Genomic DNA, 24,897 nt, shown 5'->3' with positions numbered 1-24,897 from the left:
ATTACTATGGTAGATTGGCGTAACATTTAATTCAAACCGGACAGCCTGTAGATTACAATTCGTTTTGCAGCATAAATTGTAACTACGCCTGCTGTGCTCGGCTTACCGTTAATCATGGGGCACCGTAGGAAAACTCCGCTCTTAATACAATGGAGATTGGCTTCACTCCAAAACAAGAATCACATGATACATTAGCTACAATGCCCTCATCCTTGTGATCGGCCCCTGGGTGTTGATAGTTTTAATGTGTCCCTTTCAAAGTAAAGAGCGAAATTACTGGATGGTAGAATTAGGCCTCCCACACACGAGCGCGTTCGGTCAGTGATATACAGACCATATGTCAGCAGCATTTCCCAGACCGAATACTGTGCAGGGGGGACGGCTACTAGCATCATAGTTACGAACGATGCCAGGAGTCCGTGCCTTGCTGCGGGAAACCTGTAATCATGTTTTTGGCTTGGGACAGTAGTTCCACGGGGAGGCAGGGACACCCAGCGTCACACATGACTATGATGCTAGGAGCCCGGCTCCCTGCACTGTGTTCAGTCCGGGAAATGCGGTCCATATATCAGACGGAAAGCGGTCATGTGAATAAGGCCTAATAGGCATGGAAGTACTTTTGTTTCTCTTTAATGACAGGTTTGTAACTTACTCCAATATTTATATAAAAAAAAAAAAAAAATTAAAAACACCCAGATTTTTATTTTTTTAAAAGCCATAGAAAGATCGGTGGTAACACGATGCAAATGAACGTCAATATGGTTGTATCGCTTTTTTTTTTTTTTTGTTGCAGTAAAACTTATGCCTTAACTGTATGGCATAAACATTGTGTATTCCTAGCCCAATGTACACCTCTGCACTCTTTCAGTAAATCACATGTGAGGTTTGCAGGTTACACGCTGTATTAGGATGCAGGTTATTACCTATATTAGGCCAGGATATCACTTTTTTTATGTCCACTTTGGCTCAGTTTTTTTATAAACTAAAAACACAGAGTTGACACGAGTGGTTGCTAGGCCTCATGCACACAACCGTAGCCATGTGCACGGCCGTGATTTTCGGGTCGGCCGGCCGCGGAGTGTCACTCGTGAGCCGCCCCCCGCAAATTGCGGGCCGTGCACATGGCCGTGTGCATTCTTTCCTATGAGCCTGGACCGCAGAACATGGCCGTAATAAGACATGTGCTTTCTTTTTGCGGTCCAGGCTCCTGGGCCATGCACAGACTGAGGCAACCACGGTCGTGTGCATGGGCCCATTGACATGAATGGGGCTGCAATTCTCCCGTGGGTTTTTGGGGGAATTGCAGCCGCAAAAGCACGTTCCTGTGCATGAGGCCAAAGTCTTTTCTTTATACCTTCCTTCCGGATCCACTTCTGTCTCAAAAAAAAAAGCTGAGCCTAAAACTGCACAAATAGGGCCTGTCCACACGTAACAGAATTGTTCTGTTTTTTTTCCCGTCCTGAATTGGACGGAAAATATGCCGTGGAATACAGTAGCAGCATAGTGGGTGAGATTTAACAAGTCTCATCCACACTGAGTAAAGCTTCCGAAAAGAAATTCACATGTGGTCTGTGGAATTGCTGCAGCAATTCCGTTACATGTGGACCAGTTTATAGCGTGTGATCCCGGCAGGCAGAATAGTTCACAGTCCAGTATTATTGTCTTGCAGCACTGGAGTCCTTGATTTGAATTCAGCCAGCGCAACATTGGTCTGTAACACGCCAGAAATCTTCCCAGGAAAACAGTCCCTGATTAACCCTGTGTGTTCATGTCCTGGGGCAGGGCAGTAATTTGACTGCATTCTGTAGAATATGTTGGTGCTGTAGACATGAATTCAAGTTAGGCTCACGGACTTGTTGAAAATATTGGACCTGGTAGTTCTGCATGACTATTCACAGAGGTAGAACATATACACATCACAATATCAACCAAGAAAAACAACAAACACCACAAAGGCTCCACAAAGAAATATTTTATTCCTGAGAACAAATACTGATCACACATTTTCCAACTTTTTGAATGTGTTGAACTTTAAACAATGATACTCCGTGCTCCATTGCTTTGTAAGTAAAGGCTGGCTTATTAAACAAAATTCCACTACACTAATCATAATTATACAAGAAAATAAAAATGTGTCAATCAGAAGAAAAAAAAAAAAAAAGAAAAAAGGAGGGGGGCACATTTTTTTTTTAATAAACCAAAGTATGTTAGAAAAAAAAAAAAACGTGGCCCACATTTATCATGTATTTTATGCCACATTTTACTGTAAACTGATAATTTGTGGTAAAGTTCGTGACTTCACCACTCGCAAAATTTGGATACGAGAGAGAAAAGTATATTTAGTATAAAGCCTGAAAATGGATCCTAGCAGGTGTAGATTAGGTTTTTTCCTGCCCCTCAGTGTAAAAATTCTCTGATGTAAGACGTGCATTTAATTAATTCCACGACAACTATCGCTTCTTCTAAAATGGACATAAGATACACCAATTCTTGCAAAAGTGGGCCAATATTTTTTTTTTTTACAAATACCCTGCAGTTCTCGAGTATTGCCTGATTACTTGGTAAAGATTATAAAAGCAAGAATAAAATGTGTAAGTGCTATTAACTACACTCAAAACCATGAAAAAAAAAAAAAAGACAACCAGTGTTTCTCACACCTTCCTACCATTATAAATATTCACACCCCATGGTTTAAACACAGCCTAGCTCTTCTAGGATACACAGACGTCCATAATACGACTTCATATAGAAGCTGCATATATTTTATGCCAAGAATATCCCATCCCAGGCAAACGTTTGGGAAAGTTTTCCCTGCTTTGCGCCAACTGGGTCAGTTCCAGGCGCATAACACAGCTCCTGTATGCAGCCGTATTTTGGCCTTATGAAGGAGTTTGCATATAAACGTAGACATTTGAGAGACTAGGATGGATACACTAGGCCATTCATGAATACAATACAGTTACAGGAAGACCATGTTCCCACCCAGAAGAATGGATGGGTAATGTCGCTGTACATACTTTCCTACCAAAAATACGAGTCGTGGGAATTCAAATCTATAGCCTGCCCTATCGGATGTGGATTTAGACGCACTCAAATTCCAAGTGAACGGTGAAATACACATCTGGATCTGTATGCAAACATATCAGATTTTACATTGTAGCCGTTTGGTGGATTTTTTTTTGTGCACAGCGTAAATTAAATTCACCAACAACAGTCCAAGCAGTGTAAGAAAATGTAATTTCTAAAACACCAGCTGGTGTAGCAGTAGTAGACGCACCAGGACTATCAAAGACTTAGGTTATCCAGTTAGCAAACAACGGAAATAGCAGATCGCAGGTATAGATTGTGCTTGGGGAAAACCCATGAACAATATGCTATTGAGCTGCAGACCTAGTGAAGATGAGCTGTGGGAAGGGTCACAAATGGGCATTGAAGGATAACTTTTTGTAGTAAAGGAATGCCAAAATCAAGTAGGAGGATGGGGGGGTGTCAACAAAATCACTTGGATTTTGCAAATCCAACACGATCGTTTGCCCGATCAAAGACCGTGTAATACCGGCCAATGAACACATCTCCAATGATCCATAGCGGTCCAGCTGGAGGAGGAACGTCAAGGCCCATGAAGCCACTCAGGCAAACCGTACGGCCAAATTGAGTGATCTGAAGGAGAAAGCGCCGTTAATGTCAATGCCTTATCTTACATGGGCTTTATATTACAATACATGCAAGTATGTGCCTTCAAAAACTCACCTTCAGCACATACTGTTCTCCAGTCAGACTATAGTCCAGTCCTCCAAGTCTGAGTGTCACTACCGGCAGCGATGGGATTTTGTCACACAACACCATATACTACAAAAAAATAAAATAAATATAACTGTTAGGGTATGTTCACACGGCCTATTTACGGACGTAATTCGGGCGTTTTTGCCCCGAATTACGTCTGAAAATAGCGCCTCAATAGCGCTGACAAACATCTGCCCATTGAAAGCAATGGGCAGACGTTTGTCTGTTCACACGAGGCGTATATTTACGCGCCGCTGTCAAATGACGGCGCGCAAATAGACGCCCGCGTCAAAGAAGTGACCTGTCACTTCTTTGGCCGTAATTGGAGCCGCTATTCATTGACTCCAATGAATAGCAGCGCTAATTACGGCCGTAATTGACGCGGCGTTCAAGCGCCTGCACATGCCGGTACGGCTGAAATTACGGGGATGTTTTCAGGCTGAAACATCCCCGTAATTTCAGCCGTTACGGACCCCCGCCGTGTGAACATACCCTTAGAAGGAGCCGCTGCCGTCTAGAATGCGCCCAGCGTTGAGTCGGCTGTCTCCACACATCACGTGCACTCAGTGACGGCACTATTTAGTTGGGGGGGGGGGGGTATTGATTGATCCCTGTATTGAGGTTGCAAGCAGGCATTTTATGGTGGTATTAATTGGGGTAACGAACCCTCCACATTAACTGAATAGTGACATCAACTTTCTCTTACGCTGCTCTTTACTCCTGTTCGATTGCCTTATTCATGATTGATTTATGCATGAATTTGCTGAGAGCCTATCACACTGCGACGTTGCCATTATTGCAGAATACATTTGCCTAAAAGGGAATCAGCAGATGCGACCCCAATAAACTCTGAACGCCGCTAAATATGTGCAGTAGAAACATATTCAAACATCCCCATTTTTGCCATCATAAAATCAAGATATCAGAGAAAATGAACCCGGAGGGGTTGCCGCCTAAAATACAGAACAATTCACAGATGGGATCATTTTCTCTGGTATTCTTGGTTTATTATAGCAAATATGGGGATGTTTGAACTTGTTTTGCCAGCACTTTATTAATGGTGTAGATTATGGGGGAGGGGGGGGGGTCAAATCTGCTGTCAGATTTCCATTAAAGAGGACCTGTCACTACGTCATAAGTTGAATTGAATATCTGACCTGAATAGTGCCGTCTCCCTGATTTCAGGGCTGTTATGTTTTTTTTGCCCTTGACCCCTCCTGTTTCAGAGATATGGCTTAATGTTGTGTTAACTCCCTATATGCTAATTTGCTGTAGTTAGCCAAAGGGGTGGAGCTAGCTTCTTTGCATCTGATGCTGACCAATCAGGGAACGGCAGCTTGGGGGGTTAGTTCACGCCTGGTTGGCTAACTACAGCAAAATAGCATACAGGGAACCAACGCAACAGTTGGCCATATTACTGGAACGAGGGGCATCTAGGAAAAAAGGGCTGGAATCAGGGTGATTGTGCTATTCAGGTCAATTAACCAGTTCAACTTATATGACCTAGTCTCTATCTGTAGTTTGCATTTATATCTGTAGTTTGCATTTCTCTGAGCTTTGGGTGGAGACCATTTGCCATGCACTACACACAGTAAGAAGAGGAGTATCAGCTCTAACCTTCTCCCTCACTCAGCAACAGCCCCAGGTCTATGCAGGACATATATAGAGAAGTACTGATGTGAATAAAGTGCTTTGGTTGGGATAGGAAGTTTCTATGCCTGTCTTCTGCAGTTATCTCCTGCACACCCCCCCCCCCTCCATAGACCTGTGTAATCTGATACATGGGAGCTGCAGTCTGACTAGAGACGGATCAAGCTGAATTTTCAGAGTGAAAGTCAGTTTTAGGCTATGTTCACACGGAGTATTTTGGGGGAGCAATATCTGCCTCAAAGTTCCAAACGTAATTTTGAGGCAGATATTCCTCCCCCAAAATACTCCGTGTGAACAGCAATTATCGCGCCGTTTTTCGCCCGCGGCCATTGAGCGCCGCGGGCATAAAACAGCGAGATATTCGCTTTCTCCTGCCTCCCATTGAAGTCAATGGGAGGTCGGAGGCGGAAGCGCCCGAAGATAGGGCATGTCGCTTCTTTTTCCCGCGAGGCAGTTTTACTGCTCGCGGGAAAAAGACGCCGACGCCTCCCATTGAAATCAATGGGAGGCGTTCTCGGGCCGTTTCTGCCGAGTTTTGCGACGCGGTTTCCGCGTCAAAAAACTCGGCAAAAGACCCCGTGTGAACATAGCCTAACAGAGGGAGGGAGAGCAAGAAAACCACCAGAGAAGAGCAGAAAGAGGCTTGTTACTCTGATAAGGTATATTACAAAGTTTCTTATAATCACCTGTACTATTCATCTATGCAAAGTTTGTTGAAATAAGTGCCCATTTAAGAGAATTTTTTTTTAGCTTTGGGGGAACTCTAACCTTTCATAGTTTGGTATTTCCTAATCAAAGAAACACTGATCTAGAAGACCCTCAAACCACACTATCCTCATGGCCTAGACATACGCACAGTATTCAGTATATTCATACACCCCCACAAGGCTTTTTATTACGTGGTGAGATCTTACCTCTCCATGGATCAATGGAATGGCTCCAATAGCTTTCTGGAGTGCAGTTACTTCTTCCACTGGGCCAGTGATCAGTGAGGTCCCCGTGTCCACAATAACCTCACAGCCACCCTTACATAAAGTCAGCTGGTCTCCAACACCCAATCTGCAAGGAGGGAGAGATTTGTTTTCATAGAGGCTTGGTCACTAGTTTAGTAATGCCCAATCTCCTAGCTAATAGGCGCAGTCACTGATACTAGTGAAAATTGTATCCCAAAAAAGTTTATTTTATTTTAAAAGTTAGGAGCCATTTTCTAAATATGCAAATGCAGCTATACTAGACAAGTGGGTGTCAACACCAGCGATTCTTCTGAGGTGGAGCCTCCTCACAGACGCCGACGCGGTCCTATCAGCATGAGGCTGTTTCACACCACGTGGGAGACTGAGGCTGGAGGGAAGGGGGAGAACTTCAAATATACATACCTCCGGCTGTGGACCATCTAGAACAGTGGTTCTGGTGGCATATGAAAGAGGAGATTCTAATCTTTCATATGGCAGCAGTATTGCAGTTCTTGCTGTGAAACTACCTGAGGTATCACCAGTTGTGAATGGAAGCTGTATACTATATGATCATGCAGAGTTGCTGGGCCTCCCAGAGTGAAAAGAAAGCTGCCTCCCATTTGACAAGTATAGGCAAATTAGCATATTTAGAAACACGCACATAACTTTGCAAAAAAAAGTTTTTGAAAAAAATAAATAAACTGTAGCCATCAGCATGACAGCACCTATTAGATTAGTTAGGAGATAGGGAATTGATAAACTAGTGACAGATCTTTAAATCCCCAATGTTAAAACAGACAGCAGCTGGCCACACACAATAAGAGGATGGCTCCTATGAGTGGACAAGACACAACCTGTTCTAAGAACCTGTGCCATCAAGGTAGGAGCTTATACAATCTGTAGATAGACCCTCTAATCATTACATCAGACAGAATTATGGCCAGCTTGAGAGCCCCAAAATATCAGAGAAAAAGGAAGCATGTTCACTACACAGATTTTCTAGTCAGTAAGCAGTAAGATGGTTCTGGGTACTGCCACAGCACCAAACTATGTTGTAACTACAATATAAAAAAAAATTAGATGGGAACTTATTCAAGATGGAGCTTACACTAGCACTGCATAATTAAAAAAAACATTATTTGTGCTTGTTTGGAAGACTTCTAAATTCTCAGAGTTTTTTTAACGAGTTTTTTTAACGCGGAAACCGTGCCACAAACCGTCCTAAAAAACAGCCAAAAATGCCTCAATGGCATCAATGGGAAGCAGAGAAAGCGTATTTCGCAGCATTTTATGCCCGTAGCGCTCAATGGCCGTGGGCAAAAAAAGGCAGCAAAAATCGGCGTGCAGGCAGAGGAAAATCTGCATCAGAATTCCAAACAGAATTTTGAGGCAGATTTTCCTCCTGCAAAAAAAAAAAAAACAAAAAAAAAAAACACCCATAAGAGTTTGTGTTTACGCAGATTTAAAAATAAAAAAAATAAAAAAAAACGTGCAAGTGTGTGTGTGTAAAGCTGCATATATACGGTCCTTTTCGGCCATCTCCTAGCATTGTGCTTACAATACAACACAAGGTATTTCCCAGCTGGTTCTAGGCCTTAAATGCAGCAATTTTTCAAACTACCTACGCACAATTGTCAGAAGAGCGCAATTAGCCAATACCACTAATGGCTATTGTTTTATATGCACAATAGTTCTCATTTATTGGTAATCTTTTTGTGCATTTAGACTAGTCAATAATTTTTACAATCACTCTGAACTGAACAAATCGTAACATTTATTGCCACGTGTAAACTCCTCTACGGAGTCTCTGTATGCCTCAGATGTCATTTTAAAAAATCCACACACAACGATGGCATGCTCCATCAGACGCCGCGTGTACATAACCATTAACTCCGTTGTAACGAGACCTCTCCATACAACTTTTTTTCCCCACCTAATTCCTCCGATAGAAATTATGAATTGTGCGGCGATTCAAAGAATGTAGCTATTGTTTCAACTATTTTTATATGAACCAATGAAGGCTGATTACACTAAATACCTCACGTGTCTCGTGACATATCAGGTGGTAACTTATCTGGTCAGTGGACGCAAGACTAAATTCACATATTGGTCAAAATGCATTTTTTGCCACGATTTGCAGCAAAACAGTCATTATGTGAAAATGGCACGATTTTGCGACAAAAAGGTGCATTTTGACCGCCAAGTTTGAATCCAGTCTAATACCGTCATCTTGCTACACAATTACAATTATTTCTAAAAACCATTCAGACTATCGCACATCATAAAAAAAAACACCGAAAAAGGCCATACTTACAAATGGACACAGCCAGGCCAGAAATGCTGATGAAAGGGCGAGCAGGTGCTTTAAATAATAATAGCCACTCCCACTAGTCTTGAGGGGAGTGGTGTGTGGTGCATGGGATGTGTAATAAGAAATAATAAATGAATGGTGTATGTGCAAGTGTAATACTATAAGTGAAATATAGGGGGCAGTAATAAATGAAGTGCCTCAATAGAAATAAATGGATAATGGGGTGCAAGTGAGTGAAACATGGAGGGATAGTGTGTACGTCATGAGGCACAACGTGTATAGCCAGGTAGAAGCCTATTTGTGACGCCTTGATAATTCATAGAGCGGGCTACCCTGCTTGCTATGCCAAACAACAACACACCATACTCTCCCAGCATCAAAGACCCGGCTGTGTCCAAGAGAAGCGAATATACATAGTAATGAAAAATACCTGGGGTATTGGTAATCATTTTGGCCAAAAGGACGCAAGCTCGCAATCCACGACAAGGATCCCCAGACTTGCGAGTCCCTAAATCCTAAACTGGAACAGAACGTTCCTGATGCACAAACAGAACCGATAAAAACACAGGGATGCACATCATGCGGGATGATTACCCCTCCCCCTTCCGGTTACTTACTGGTCCATACGAATCTGCCAATATGCCTTACGAGTCACATTCAAGTAGTTGAAGTCTCCAGTGTAGTATGCTGGGTCAGTGCCTCCAAGTATCAGCTCTCCTCCAGGCTCAGATTCTGGGTTCCTTTAGAAAGAGTTGTGGAAAAATCAATTAGAAAAGCCAGGAGAGGAAATTATTTAACAAAAACGTGTGAAAACAAGAAGTCTGTACAGTGTTATGTGCAAGCAAAGCAACTGGAGACCCTCAACACCATAAAACGGTCACAAAACTTCCAAAGCCAAAAACAGTCGGGTATAAATAGGGCAGTTGCCACTCAGTGGCACACATAGGGAGGGCTTGGACATCTTGTATTATAAAGTAGATTCCCTGCACCCAAAAGCTTTTCCAATTTAAACAAATTGTAGCAAAAGACCCCTAAAGCGGAACAGTCACCTCTCCGGACATGTCTATTTTAGTAAATAGTATTCCCCATGAAACAAGAATTCTGGAGCATGTTTTCTTAGAACTCTGCATTGTGCCGTCCTTCTGTTATTCCTCCTAGAAATTTATGAATAAATTGACAACTGGCTGTTACCAGATGGAGGTGTCCCTACAGGACTGACACTGTCCAATCAGTGCTGACAGAATGAGACTGTAGGGACCCACCCATTTGACAAGGGGAATGTAACACCCAGTTATCAATTTATTCATACTTTTCTAAACAGGAAAAACAGAGGAACGGCGCAACGCAGAGTTCTAATAAAACAAGTTTTAGAATTATTATTTCATAGGGAATACAAATAGACATGTCAGGAGATGTGACCGGTTCACTTTAAAGCGGCTCTGTCACCAGATTATAAGTTCCCTATCTCCTACATAATGTGATCGGCGCTGTAATGTAGGTGACAATGGTTTTTATTTTGAAAACTTAATTTTGACGACGTTATGACCTATTTTAGATACTAATGACTTTAATAGACAACTGGGCATTGTAAAGAGAAGTGTATGACGCTGACCCATCAACGTCATACACTTATCATTCCCGCCCAGCTTCTTTCACTGCACACAGCGTGATCTCGCTGTGATGTCACTTCCTCCCACAGGTCCTTCACCGCTACGTCGGCAGAGAGCAGACACAGTCTCCAGGCGTCCGAGAGGGTAGAGTTGAATCTGCAGCATCAGTGTGCAGGTAAGCATAGTGAACTCCTTAGAGACTCTACTCTCTCGCACACCTAGAGACTATGTGTCTTCTCTCTTCCGACACGGCAGTGAAGGACCCGTGGGAGGAAGTGACGTCACAGCGAGATCACGCTGTGTGCAGTGAAAGAAGCTGGGCGGGAACGATAAGAAGTGTATGACGTTGATTGGTCAGCGTCATACACCTCTCTTTACAACGCCCAGTTGGTCAAAAGCAAAAACACGCCCAGTTGCCTATTAAGAAAGTTATTAGCATAAATCTAAAATAGGTCGTAACGCCGTCAAAATTGATTGTTTTTCAAAATAAAAAAAACTGTTATCTACATTACAGCTTCAATCAGATTATGTAGGAGACAGGGCACTTATAATGTGGTGACAGAGCCGCTTTAACAAAGTTGTGATGTAAAGCTCTTGGTTAGAAATAAAATCAACATTTGCACTGGAAAGACGTGTTGGCTGCCAAAATTCATTTTAACGGTAGAACAGTGGAATAACCATCTTTCGATTAATACAATCTTAAAGTGCCCATGTTTTCTGCAAACCATATTTCTGGGCTAGTAAAAAAGGTAAAAAAAAAACAAAAAAAATTGAATACCTTAAAGAGGCTCTGTCACCACATTATAAGTGTCCTGTCTCCTACATAAGGAGATGGGCGCTGTAATGTAGGTGACAGTAATGCTTTTTATTTAAAAAAACAATCTTTTTTCACAAAGTTAGGAGCGATTTTGGTTTATGCTAATGAGCTTTCTTAATGCCCAAGTGGGCGTACTTTTACTTTCGACCAAGTGGGCGTTGTACAGAGGAGTGTATGACGCTGACCAATCAGCATCATGCACTCCTCTCCATTCATTTACACTGCACTAGCGATATAGTTATATCACTATGTGCAGCCTCATACACAAGCCCTAACATTCCTACAGTGTCCTGACAATGAATACACATGAAATCCAGCCTGGACGTCGTGTACTCAGAATCCTGACACTTCTGACTTTTTTTTGTGAGATTCCGGCAAGTGAAACCAAATCTCGCTTAGCTCCGTGATCTCGCGAGATTTGGTTTCACTTGCCGGAATCTCACAAAAAAAGATTCAGAAGTGTCAGGATTCTGAGTACACGACGTCCAGGCTGGATTTCATGTGTATTCATTGTCAGGACACTGTAGGAATGTTAGGGCTTGTGTATGAGGCTGCACATAGTGATATAACTATATCGCTAGTGCAGTGTAAATGAATGGAGAGGAGTGCATGATGCAGATTGGTCAGCGTCATGCACTCCTCTGTACAACGCCCACTTGGTCGAAAGTGAAAGTAAAAGTACGCCCACTTGGGCATTAAGAAAGCTCATTAGCATAAACCAAAATCACTCCTAATTTTGTGAAAAAATATCGTTTTTTTTAAATAAAAAGCATTACTGTCACCTACATTACAGCGCCCATCTCCTTATGTAGGAGACAGGGCACTTATAATGTGGTGACAGAGCCTCTTTAAGGGACACGTACATCATTGCAAGAAATTTGTATTGCGCTGATGCATCTAAACAGGCCCTTTCATCAGCATTTCTGGCCTGGCTGTGTCCATTTGTAAGTATGGCCTTCTTCGGTGTTTTTGTATATGTCCCTGTGTTTTTATCGGTTCTGTTTGTAAACTGAAAAGTGAAGCAACTTTGCATGGGAGCTTTAGGCACAACAATTTTTAGTTAACAATATTTGCAGTCTCCATGGCAACAGACTAGAAACAAACCCTGTGTAGTCGGATCCTGCAGTCATACTCATCTGTCCCCTACTTCTTACCAACTTACATAGCAAGACCTAGGGCAAAGTTGCTACATTTTTTACTTTAGATGCATTGAAAAAGGTGGACATAGCATTTCACTGTAGAGCAAATCCCTGCTGGGAACTTAGCCTAAGCCCATTGGGTTTTGAAGAAACTGCCTGTAGTCTCAGTGTAGGAATATCATCATTGGTGGAGGCCATAATATGTAGATTATGGCAAAGTCTAAAACCAATCTTCAATTAGAAGTGGAATGGTTTATTCAAAATTTTCACCTGTTCAAATAGAAGGAGAACAAATTGCTGTCTACAAGCTTCTGATTCATGATGTCATCAAACACAGTTGGCGCTCCATCCACGGAGATCCGGGGATAGGCCATGCCCAAAATGCCATCAAACTTTGCAGCCACAAATGCAATACCAGGCTGTTTTAGAGCTTCTGCAAATAGCTGTCCTTTTACTGCAATGCTTCCGATCTGAAAGAGAGAATTAGAATTCATATTTTACTTTGGTGTGAAAGTTCTTAAAACATGTTTAAGAGACTCCATTTTGTATGAAGAATCCATTTTATATTTCCTCTCTAAGCCAAAAATCTTATGCTGGGATTGTTTGAGAAACTCATATGTTGGACATTCCTAGCTATGAGAAATGGGCTTGGGACGTCATAACTGTGTAAGAATTTATATGTCTACCTTTTCTTGTTTACGAGAATTGGGCCGGACGTCTGAAACCATCTGGGAACTCACATTCTTTGTTTTGAGATTAGACCTAGTGGCGTTGCAGCTGTAAGGTTGCTTGAGTATTTTGCGTTTTACTCATGATTTCCTATAAGAACCTCATCTTACTTGTGATCGGTTGAGCCAGACCAACTCCCCATTGGCGGAGCTAGAGCCAACGTCCCATTTGTAAGTGATTGGCTGAGCTCAAGCCTACTCCCCTTTCGCGAGATATTATTGTAACATTCTATCAATAAAGCAAAGAAGAATTATTTGGGTATACAAAGCATTGTCAGTGTGTCCCTTACTTCTCTCCGATCTATCGACATAATTAATCAATATAACTAATGGATATGGATCTGGGTAAGTGTACTGAAGGTTGTCCGTTGACACCCATCAAAACCTTCAGTCGAATATATTTTGGCCAGGATTGCGTCAACATATGGTCATAGAGATAAGAGACCCATCATCTACACATCATGGAGCCAGAAGTTTTGTACATGTACTTATGAATATTCCTTGTGCATCATAATTTAGTAACAAAGTTAATATCTTATAAAGCATTGACCTAATATGCTACCTCTCAAGCAACAGTTTCAATATAACTTCTATAAAAGCAGAAACAAAAATAACACGAGACAATACACAATAGTTCTTACCGATACAGTGTCCTGGCTGATGTATCCCGACAGGCTACCGCTGCCATATTGAATGGCGAAGTCCGTACCATTCTTAACATAAGTAGAGGATTTGGAGGAGTCATACTTATGGTGCAGCACTGTTACAAGCAAAGGCGGGGGTTAGTCATTTGAAAGCAAAATTCTGACTAAAAGATATGCAAACTATGTACTCAACCGTAAAGGTAGACTTCTACCACAGCCTTCAGTCTGTAAATAGGACAGAGGTGATAGAACAGGCAGGTATATCTGATATATTGTTAGCCATCTATAGTGACTTACTAGTGATAAAGCGTCTTTTAGATGGCCCGATACCGTGAAAGCGGGCGCTAATCGACCACACTGCATGTTGATCTGCGCCCATTTGCTTCAGTTACAAGGAGCTGCGATCAGTTATGCACGTGGATGAACGATTGTTACTTACGATCGTTCATGGTCATGCATTTGCAGCAGTTCAGCAGCATGTCTCATCGCCCACTAGCAAACATTTTTATTGCCACATAAAGATGCGATTAGCTAATGAATGAGATTTTACTTGTTAATCGGCTGAGCGTGGCCCTGTTTACACAGGGAAGTGATCAGGCACGAGTGTTCATATGATCACTCGTTCACCCGATCATTGGCCCGTGTAAAATGACCTTTAGTCAATGGAGTTAATCGGGGCTTTGGTGGTATCAGTCATACAACTGATGCGGCACAGAGTCCTGGTCTCTGTTATAAACGGGAACCAGATCGCAGATGAGAATAGAGTTTAATGTACCCATTTGATTGTACCTTGAAAACGAATTCATTTTTTAAACAAATAATGCTATACAATGTATTTTCATGGGAATATTTAAAGCGACCCTCCATTTATAAAAAGATTGCCCATAATACCCTTTTTAGAGAGTATTCATACCAGTCAACTATCCCACCCCTAGGTTTTTGTTATCTCATTTCTTCCTGCTTTCTATAGTTCGATCCACCTCCCATTATTTCAGCTGCCATGGCCACCAGTACTTCGAAACGACCCAATACACACGGTTCCATTTCGGTGCCTGGATAGCCTTAGCCCCTCCCAAGCACTAGGACACAGCACTGACGACATCAGCGCAGTTTCAAACTCTAACCTTTCCTGCAGCTCCACTGAAGACCATGACAGAAGACGTAGGGAACGCAAGGATCTTAGAAGAGTGCGTGGTTAGAACTATGTTACGTCGTATTACTGGTGTCTCAGCACCCACTAGACCGGACCGAAAAAAGGTGGCAAAGCGGCACCCGAAATGAAAACAGTTAAATAGGGAATAAAAGCCTAGCCCTGCACTTAGGTCCGTTTCTTGAACCCGATCCAGGAGAGTCACTTTAATGAACATTTGTCGTCTTTTACATTTCAACTTTGGAGAAAATGATAGATCCAGGACGAGTCTGTGGCTTGGAGCTTGTAAACTCCATCCTAGAGAACTTGGTCATGTCTTAGACTACTTTAGTAGTTTGACACTATATGCTAAAAAAGGGGTGGAAATGGGAGGAATCACTAGAAAATATTTACGAACAGCCAATGTACAAACTTCGATCTTTCTAAAATTATTGGTCCAAACACATAGAAAAAGACCACTTTCTATACAGAACTTACTGCAAGCGATGTCCAGAAAAGAGCAGTGGACTGATGGCACCCAGAGGTTGGAGGAACCAGTGTCAAACACCACCATGAAGAGTTGAGGAGGAGTGCCGATGCCAATTTCACCATAATACTGGGCCTGATAAGGAAGGGGAACATAGTTATGTCACATCTCAAGCTTGCGTAGTGATAGATTTAAAAAAACCAGAACCATTTGAAGTTGGGCAAGCAGGTCACGTACACAATGCGGGATACAACATATTTTACTAAGAAAACTGCTTAGACATTGTGGTGAGGGAGGAGAAAAAAAACACATCTGGAGATGTAGACCACACAAGCAGGTGGTGATGGACTCTGCAGCAATTCAGCCAACTATCCATTAATGCCAGTGCAGGCTTCATGGTGCCCATGCAAAGTATTCAATTGTCAACATGGCCATTAATAGGTAAAGTTGAGTTATGCAGTTTGGAAAACAAAGTGAGATAATAGACATCTTTCCAATTCATAGTCTGGATGCAATAGAGGCTAAAAATGTGATTTATCATCCCTTGCTGGAGAAAGAAGCGATCTATCCAGAAAGGTTTCTTGTTTTATGACTTACAATGGTAAGACTAGTTTAAAGAGGCTCTGTCACCACATTATAAGTGGCCTATATTGTACATGATGTGATTGGCGCTGTAATGTAGATTACAGCAGTGTTTTTTATTTAGAGAAACAATCATTTTTGACGGAGTTATGACCTATATTAGCTTTATGCTAATGAGTTTCTCAATGGACAACTGGGCGTGTTTTACTATATGGCCAAGTGGGCGTTGTACAGAGGAGTGTATGACGCTGACCAATCAGCGTCATACACTTCTCTCCATTCATTTACATTGTAGATAGCGATATAGCTATATCGCTATGTGCTGTCACAAACACACACTAATATTACTGCAGTGTCCTGACAATGATTATACAATACTGACCACTTCTGTAGCGTCTCTGAGACTACAGCACAGCAAGATACCGCTGTAAATGACAGCTTACAGCGTAATTTCGCGAGACTACACCTGCTGTGCTGTAACTCACAGAGAAGTGCAGAGAAGCGGTAAGGATTGTGAATACACATCACGTCCTGGCTGGAGGTAATGTATATTCATAGTCAGGACACTGCAGTAATGTTATAGTGTGTTTATGTGGCAGCACGTAACGATATAGCTATATCGCTATCTGCAGTGTAAATGAATGGAGAGAAGTGTATGACGCTGATTGATCACTGATTGGTCAGCGTCATACACTCCTCTGTACAACGCCCACTTGGCCATATAGTAAAACACGCCCAGTTGTCCATTGAGAAACTCATTAGCATAAAGCTAACATAGGTCATAACTCAGTCAAAAATGATTGTTTCTCTAAATAAAAAAACACTGCTGTAATCTACATTACAGCGCCGATCACATCATGTATAATATAGGCCACTTATAATGTGGTGACAGAGCCTCTTTAAGGCTGGCTGTGCATGAAGTGTCCAGGAGAGCTAGGAAGGTCCCGCAGGTGCTCTAAAACATTCTCAGCAGTTGTCCCCCCAACAGAGAAGTAAGAAGGAACGAGTTCTTAGACTAAAGGGTTCTCTCACCAAGACCATTTTCAAAAAATAAAGAAAATAAACACTTCTAACCCCCGGCGGTCAGCTGTCACTAGGGGAAGCTACGTCTACCTACACATTTCTGTCCAAAAATGGCTGTCCATGTGCGGGATTCGCTAGAGTTGGAGCCACTCTCCGTTCCAGCTCACACTGTTTGCAGGAGGTAGCCATAAGGGTGAAGATGTTGTCAAAAGCCAGAAATGGAAGTGAAACATTTATGACCAAAACACTAATTACTGTTACATAAGGAAATGTGAAAGACTAGACAGAAATTGCAACATCTTGCAAGAGGAAATGGACACATGATTTGCGAACAGAACATGACAAGGAACGAGCTGCTTCAGCCGACACTTTATAATACAGATGACCTCTGGAGTTTTCACAGTTGATTTGTAAGCATATATGTAATTCTACATGTGTCAAAGGTATTTTCCAGGATAAACAATTAGGTTCTTTCAGCCATAAAATTGTAAAATAATAAACTTTACAATATACTTTCTGTATTAATTTTGCGTGGACCCGTGTCACCAGTCTGCTGAGCCCCTCACCACGTGACAAGCTTCTCATCACCATGGAAATCATCAAGTGTCAATTGCAATCCCCCCCCTCCCCCTACCGTCATGGCACAGCGGCCGCTTAGCTTAAATTTATATGGGGTGGACAGGAAGGGGTTCAATTACAGTGTGTCTTAGGCCTAATTCACATCTGTGTTGGAGGCTCCATTAGGGGAATCAGTTGCAGATTCCGCCGAAAATACCTGAATCAATAGTGCCATTGTTTCCGGTAAATCCACGGACACCGATGGAAACCATTAAAGTCAATGGGTTCCGTCCGGCACCGGTTGTTCAACGGAGCCTGCGCTTCTGAAATTGGTGTTCTGCTCCTCGACGGATGTGAACAGGGATTTAGATGCTGTAATAACATCCTTAGGCCTTATTCACACGGCCGTGTTCAGTCCGTGAGATACAGACTGCATGTCGGCCGCATTTCCTGGAACAAACAGTTTAGGGAGCCTCACTCCTAGTACCATAGTCGGGTATGACGCTGGGTGTCCCTGCCTCACCGCAGTAATACTGCCCCCTACTGCAATCATATTTTCAGTACGGGACGGTAGTCCTGCAGGGAGGCAGCCACTCACAGCATAAATCGATAACTAGGATGCTAGGAGTACGTACGGCTCCCTGAACAGTGTTCTGTCCGGGAAATGCGGCCAACTTCCAGTCCGTATCTCGTGGAATGAAAAATGCAGTGTGAATAAGGCCCTAGAGAGGGGCCATAGGAGTATGTGCTGTATGTTTAACTAGTTTCCTTTCTGAACAAAAGTCCCCTTTGGTTTTTTTTTGTTTTTTTGTTTTACAGACTGTATGCAACTCTTTGATGTGAGAGGATCATGGACTGGCTCAAAGATTCTTACTAGAAAGGTGCTTAGCAATATAAACTAGGTTATCCAAGAGCTTCAGAAGCGGCTTACCGGTGAGGATTACACACAACATGCAAGTCACTGTCACATGTATCAATGTAATCTAGAATGCCAAAGTATAATATAAATGGGTGCAGCTGTTCATTATAAAATTGTCAGGTGAGCAATAGCGCAGGATACAGATATACACTAAACAACTTCAACCGCAAGAACAAAAAAAAGACAAAAATAGATAAGAATACAAACCTTATAAAAGAAGATTTTGTTTGGCAAGTGCTGCAATGGGGTAAGGAGGAGAATTTGCACATTGCGTTAAGCAGCTTTCATACCCACATACTTACATCTAGATAGTTCAGCAGTTTCTCTGGAGTGGGCTCTTTGCAAGGAGGAAACCCTGCATAATATTTGTCATTTGTGCCAATCAATTTCTGTAGGTCATTGAAAGCGCCGGCCATTGTATGGCGGATTGTCGGCATTTTCTTCAATGGGATCCTAAAGAGAGACAGCAGTTTCAAAAAGGGATTTAAAAAACAAAAATAAGTTCCAAAAAGAGGTCATCTGACCCAAAATAGAAACGGCTGTACTGATATATAGGCATTTCCCATTGAATTGACAAGAACTACAAAATAAGCTGACTGGGACTCCAGAGCAACATTTAGTTGCTGTAAAATCAATTTCCTCGATGGCCCTCATGGTAAAAAAAATAAAATAAAGAAAATATCCCAAACTACCGCCATTAAAAAAAAAATTGACAATTACTTATATTTTTCAAAGGTCAAAAGTCTGCAACTTAGGGACGAGATTGATGCACTTAAATCAGTCCCATCCATTTAGCTTGGGACCGCTGCCAAGTAGACGTCACTAATAGTCAGCCAACGAGCGGCTGTGCCGGTGACATCTACTGCTGCTGCCCAGCAGCCCCAGCACCTGTTGCGGTATTACGGTAGCAGCTAGAATAAAGACCCTTGGGAGTCAGATCACATGACATGCCAAAGTTATGTGAACCTAGAAACAAAGCGGGCTTGCGTTTCAATGTGTTGCTGCTTGGTTGCTTGTAGCGGTCAAGATACTGTTTGGAGAAAGGGGGCTGGGGGGGGGGGTAGACCGCTGCTGGACATGTATAGGGTTTCCTAAGCTGCTACGCGTCGCACTGTAGTCACGTCTGGATCCGTTCTACTTGTGGTTGGTTCGCTGAGCCAAATCATGAATTTTGAGTTCTGCTCTGGAGGAATTTGCAGTCCCTTCATAAGGATTACTTAGTGGATCATACTAATTTGGATATTCCATCCACAAAATCTTATGACAAATCCATAGGATATCTTATTATGCTTCCCAGCAGAAATAAGGGTTTATTGACAAGTCAATCTGATAACGCAGTTTTGCCCGATTTTTGCAGATCACGATATAACCGCTATGTGTGAATGAACCCTAAAAATAAGGAGTATTTACTTTTTTTTTTTACACAATGCGTATTTGAGACAGAAAAATGTGGATTTCAAGGGAAATTTGCTTACGGATTTATGTCTCGCAGACCCACATGAGGATTAGCCCAATTCAATAGTGCAAATCCGAATGTAGAAACCAGATGGCTTTTCCGTGCGGAATCAGTTTCAATAAGCGACAAGTTACTGACACAAATTTGTAAATCCGCTTGTAAAATTTTCACATACATGAGGATTTCCGATTAAACTGAATAGGAGTACAATCTGTGTGTGTATATGCCCTTCGTGTTGCTGTACACTTATGGAATTTCCAGTTTTATGTAAATAAAGCTGATAAATTCTGCAACTTTATCATTTATTTTGCCTTTCAATTCCTCATCATTATCAAGATCACTGCTTGCTGTCCTACTTTCAAGTCCACGTCCTCTTTTACGAGGACAGAAAACAACGGGACATGGCAACTGTCGGCATGAACACGTAGCAACCAATAATGAGACTTCTTATACTTTACGTTCCAACCATTCTTAGACACGCACGTCCCCTACAGTTATAAGCAGCACAAGGACAAGTTGTTCCAGCCGGCCCTTAAAAACAGACAGATTAACCTATGAACATATCTTTACACTAGATAATATGCTCAAACACACAACCAGTGCAGACACGCAGGCCGAGCAGGTAACGATCAGGGCTTGTGCACACAACGGAATTGCTGCAGAAATTCCACAGAAACTTGCAGAATTTCCACTGCGGAAAAAACAGCACTATTTCTTGCGTTTTTTTTACTGCAGAACATGATGCGTATTTTGCGGTGTTTTTCTCAATGTTGGGAGATGGTGACATCTCCTCTGAAAAACACAGCAATTCAGACCACTTTCCACAGCAGAAATTGACATGCTGCGGTCCAAAAAACACGCACCGTGGGTGAATTTCTGGTCGGATATCTTACGCAGCATGTGGAGGAGATTTGTTAAATCTCACTCACTTTGCTGCGTATTTCCCATACGCAATTCCGCTACGTGTGGACAAGCCCTCATTCTCCCTTAGGCTGTGTTCACATGAGCGTCACCCTTCTGTTCATGGGCATGTCAGACCTGTCCGTCGGAGGAACCCATAGCTTCCGTTTGCATTACCTTTGATTGCAACAGTAATGCTTCCGTTGCAAATGGCTTCCGTCTGTCTCCGTTCCATAAGGTTTCCGTTTTTTTTGGCGGAAACAATAGCGCAGTCGACTGAACGGAACATTGACGCTGATGTGAACAGGCCCCTAATATCACAATCCTCTGTGAGGCTGCAGATCACCACGTCTTGTAGAAGTACAAGTCTTAGGCCTCATTCACACGGCAGGGTTTCCCGGCCGGGTGCCGGCCGTTCATAAATCGGCCGGCACCCGGCTGCATTAGGAATAATAGACCCCTAATGGGGCTAATCACACGACCGATTTTTTGACGGCCGGGAAAACCGGCCGTCAAAAAATAGGACATGCTCTATTTTCGGCCGGGTACCCGGCCCCCATAGAAGTCTATGGGGCCGGGTAATACACGGCCATCACCGGGATGTGTCCCGAGTGATGGCCGGGTTTTCCGGCGCTTGCGCTCTGTCTCCTCCTCCTCCTCACAGCGCAGAGTGCATGTGAGGAGGAGGAGTTGATGCCATTCGGACGAATGGCTGTACACTGTGTGGCAGGGCCGGGGTGTACAGCAGGTGGAAGGGAGCGCTGCGATGGCTCCCTTCCCCTGTTTGTTTTAAAAACGCCCTGGCCAGGCGACACCTTCCATGGCGCCGCTAGCAGCTGCTGCTACTACTGTAGCGACGCCACTATAGCAGAGCAGAGGTATCTCCCCGCTCTGCTATGTGCTAGCCGCACTTTAGCTCCTTGAAGGGGCGGAATCCCCGTGTTTTCGGGGATTCCGCTCCTGGACAGAGCGCTTGATGTCTCTGTCCATATCTGGGCAGTGACATCAGGGGAAACTCCTGAAGCGGAATCCCCGAACACATGGGGATTCCCCTTCAGGAGTTGCCGCTGATGTCACTGTCCAGATCTGCCCGGCCCGGAACGGATGCAAAACTTTATGCAAACCGGCCGGGCAAAATGGCCGATTTTACCGGCCGACACTCGGGCGGGACCCGGTCGTGTGAATCCCGCCTTAGCACACTGACAGCTGTAGTAACAATGTCATGGTTATCCTGTCCTATATCAAAGTACTAAGCATTCCTACACCGCACACTCCATAGCGGGAACTTAGGAGGTAAAACCTGCAACAAATAGCAGAAGTCGCGCTTTTGGGCCGGAAAAGCTGCGATTCCACAGAAAAAACTTGCAACTCAAAAAAAAATTATTAAAATCTTATACTTACCCAGAATTCTGTGCTTCTTCATCCAGGCCAGCCTTCTGGAATGACGTTTCATCCCATGTGACTGATGCAGCCAATCACAGCCTGCAGTGATCACATGGGATGAAACATCCCAGGAGGCCAGTCTGCAGGACATGAGGGTAATCATGAGCTTTGGGGTTCCCTCTAGGAGTGGAATCCCCAGCTAGAGCATTGCCAACACTCTGGCTGGGGATTCCGCTTCAGGAGAAGCCCCTGATGTCACTGTCCATATATGGACAGTGTTGTCAGGGAAAACCCCAGAGCCAGAGTCCTGGGAAGAGCGCTCTGCCTGGAACTCCTGCTCTGCTTCTGACTTCACGGTCAATGTATGTATAGCAATGCCCGAAGCAGAGCTGAAGTCCCAGGCAGAGCGCTAGTAAAGGCGCTGCTCCGGCTCTGGGGAACCCCCTGACTACAGTCCATATACGGCTAGTGATGTCAGGGGCAACCCCAGAGCCAAAGTCCCAGGCAGAAGACTGCTAGCACTCAGCCTGGGACACTGCTCCTGACAACACCCTCCATATACAGACAGAGTGATGCCGGGACGATGGCATCATCAGCACCTGGCGGCCAAATGCTCCCCCCCCCCCCCCAGGGTAGTGGGCCCAAGCACTTGCCCGGGTGCGGACGCCGGCCCGTATTATGGTCACGTGCATGGAGCCTTATCCCAATTATATATTTTTTTCTACATGAAACACCTTGCTCCTCCTTGTAACTTCTTATTCCGTTGACACATTTTCCCTAGTGATGTCCGGAGAACAGTTTTAAGCCAACTTTAATCAACTCCAACGTTTGTGAAACTACAACTCCTAGCATCCTGCTTGTTGGGGGCATCGTGGGAGTTGTAGTTGCACAGCAGTTGGAATACACCTGTACGTAATGATTATCCTCTCACCCGCACGGTTCCTCCTTACCTGACGAGCGCAGACCCGGGCTGTATAACAAGAGAACATAGTACCAGCGTCCATATCTGCAGCGAGGCCATGGCGGCGGCCGTTCTGTACTAATACCGTCCTCTACAAACTACCGCGCACGGAAGAGAAGACGCCAGAAGCCGGAGCCCTGACACAGCGTCTCCTTATACACACGTGATCCGTCACCTGACCCACCAGTCACCTGACAAGCTGTGTGTTTACCGCATGACCATTCTCACTATCGCCCTCTAGTGGTAATGGAAGATCCTGAGCACAAAAAGTCACAAACACATACATCAATATTTTAAGAATTATTTATTGGAAAAGAGGTGCAGGGACAAAATAGAGCACTACATAAATATCAATATTGTTATACAAGGTGTTTATCAAAATGACTAGCTTATTCCACAATTATAACCTATGGGTCTATAGAGAATTTCACATACCCTCTTAACTCGTAAACCTTATTTCTCCGGGCATAGGATAGGCCATCAATATCAGATCGGTGGGCATCAGACTCCCGGCACCCCCACCAATCAGCTAATTGATGGACCGCGGCATTTATCACCTAATCCTTTTTCAAGTTTACAGGCACAGCGCCGTACATTTCCGTAGCGGCTGTGCTTGATGTTGCAGTATCGGTCCCATTCAAGTGAATGGGGCTGAGCTGCGATCCCAGGCACAGCCGCTAAGGATGTGTACGTCGCTGTGCCTGGTAAACACTGAAGATTCTGTGGCAACAAACGCTGCGGCCCCTTCAGTCAGTTGATTGGCGGGGGGTGCTGGGAGTCGGACTCCCTCCGATCTGATATTGATGGCCTATCCTAAGGATAGGCCATCAATAAAAAATGATCGGAAAACCCCTTTAAGAGATGTCAGGCGTTTCCAAAAAATAAAGTGGGACCCCCACGCGGGAACATAGCTGGGGCATAGAATCCGTTCCATGCACTAGCCCTATATCGAAATGTCGTGACCAAGGCAGAGAGGCTTCTTGGCACCACCTAGCACTCAGCACTCAGGGCATATGCCCAGCCAGCCTTCCCCTAGTTATGCCCCTGTCTCCCAGACACTGGTAGTCTGTCCGGCAGGAGTGGACAGTCGAAAAGAACTCTGTAGCGATTCGCTCTGATGATGGAGACTAGCACCAGGAGAAGCAGTGACATGACAGCGGTCGCACGTTGGCCACTCACTTATCACTTTCTGTGGGATAGCAAAGTCTGGAATAATGTTGAGGCGAATGTGTATTTTGTTTTTAATAAATTTGCTGGCTTGCTCAGCCGTAACTCCCATAGAGTCGCAAAAACTCTAGAAAAACTCCATAGAAATGTTCATGACTTACAAACTACACAAAGTATAGGTTACACATAAAATGGTGCAAGGTGAATATTAATGGGTGTGTTGTTGTTTACGTGTGCACGGATGTCAAGTGCAGCTTCAAAGAAGGTAAGTGCAGTAATGTTAATTGTATATCCTAGTGACCTATTTAAAATAAACACAGCATTCACTTTACATATGTAGAGAAAGAGAGACAGAAAACAATGAACCCTCCTCTCTAGTAGACCATTTCTAAATGCAATTTTGGTTGTCAGTCTCAATGAGGTTTCACAATAGATATTTTGATGGAATCAGTGGCAAAATTACCGCTATAGTAGCCATAGCGACTGCTACCGGGCCCGCAGCATGAGGGGGCGCATCTGTCCGGCCCGGCATATAACATTCATGTGCTGGGCCCTTCTCATGCCCGGCGGCGTAGAATAGCACCGCCATCTCGGCGTCTCATAGGCTGCTGAGGGGGCTGTGGAGCAGCTCAGTATGTCATGGGAACGGGGCTAGGTGGGTAAAAAAAATGTAATTTGTTTGGAGGACACTATCTAC

The 24,897-nt window shown here is 43.6% G+C and overlaps 1 protein-coding gene across 1 annotated transcript; it reads right to left on the bottom strand.

The window, feature by feature from the left end:
• Positions 1 to 1,957: 1,957 nt before the first annotated feature.
• LOC142660781 (cathepsin D-like) lies at positions 1,958 to 23,227 on the bottom strand. The gene is made up of 9 exons (XM_075837629.1): positions 23,023 to 23,227; positions 18,636 to 18,786; positions 15,263 to 15,386; positions 13,633 to 13,751; positions 12,534 to 12,733; positions 9,315 to 9,437; positions 6,348 to 6,492; positions 3,751 to 3,849; positions 1,958 to 3,660 (listed from the first exon to the last, which is right to left on the bottom strand). Exons 1-9 carry the CDS (start codon positions 23,091 to 23,093, stop codon positions 3,499 to 3,501), a joined length of 1,194 nt encoding a protein of 397 aa, XP_075693744.1. The 5' UTR covers positions 23,094 to 23,227; the 3' UTR covers positions 1,958 to 3,498.
• Positions 23,228 to 24,897: the final 1,670 nt, after the last annotated feature.

Source organism: Rhinoderma darwinii, chromosome 9, assembly GCF_050947455.1.
Source record: "Rhinoderma darwinii isolate aRhiDar2 chromosome 9, aRhiDar2.hap1, whole genome shotgun sequence".
NCBI classification, from domain to species: Eukaryota; Metazoa; Chordata; class Amphibia; order Anura; family Rhinodermatidae; genus Rhinoderma; species Rhinoderma darwinii.
Note: the sequence above shows the minus strand (reverse complement) of the source record. Positions and strands in the feature narration are given on the sequence as shown.

What these genes read in the sequence shown, in the direction of transcription:
- LOC142660781 (XM_075837629.1), bottom strand. Translation starts at nt 23,093, where the DNA reads ATGGCCTCGCTGCAGATATGGACGCTGGTACTATGTTCTCTTGTTATA. An exon ending in TTTTCTGGACATCGCTTGCA is followed by an intron (nt 13,752 to 15,262) that starts GTAAGTTCTGTA and finishes TGCTTGTAACAG; the next exon opens with TGCTGCACCATAAGTATGAC. An exon ending in GAGAACAGTATGTGCTGAAG is followed by an intron (nt 3,661 to 3,750) that starts GTGAGTTTTTGA and finishes TTTCTCCTTCAG; the next exon opens with ATCACTCAATTTGGCCGTAC.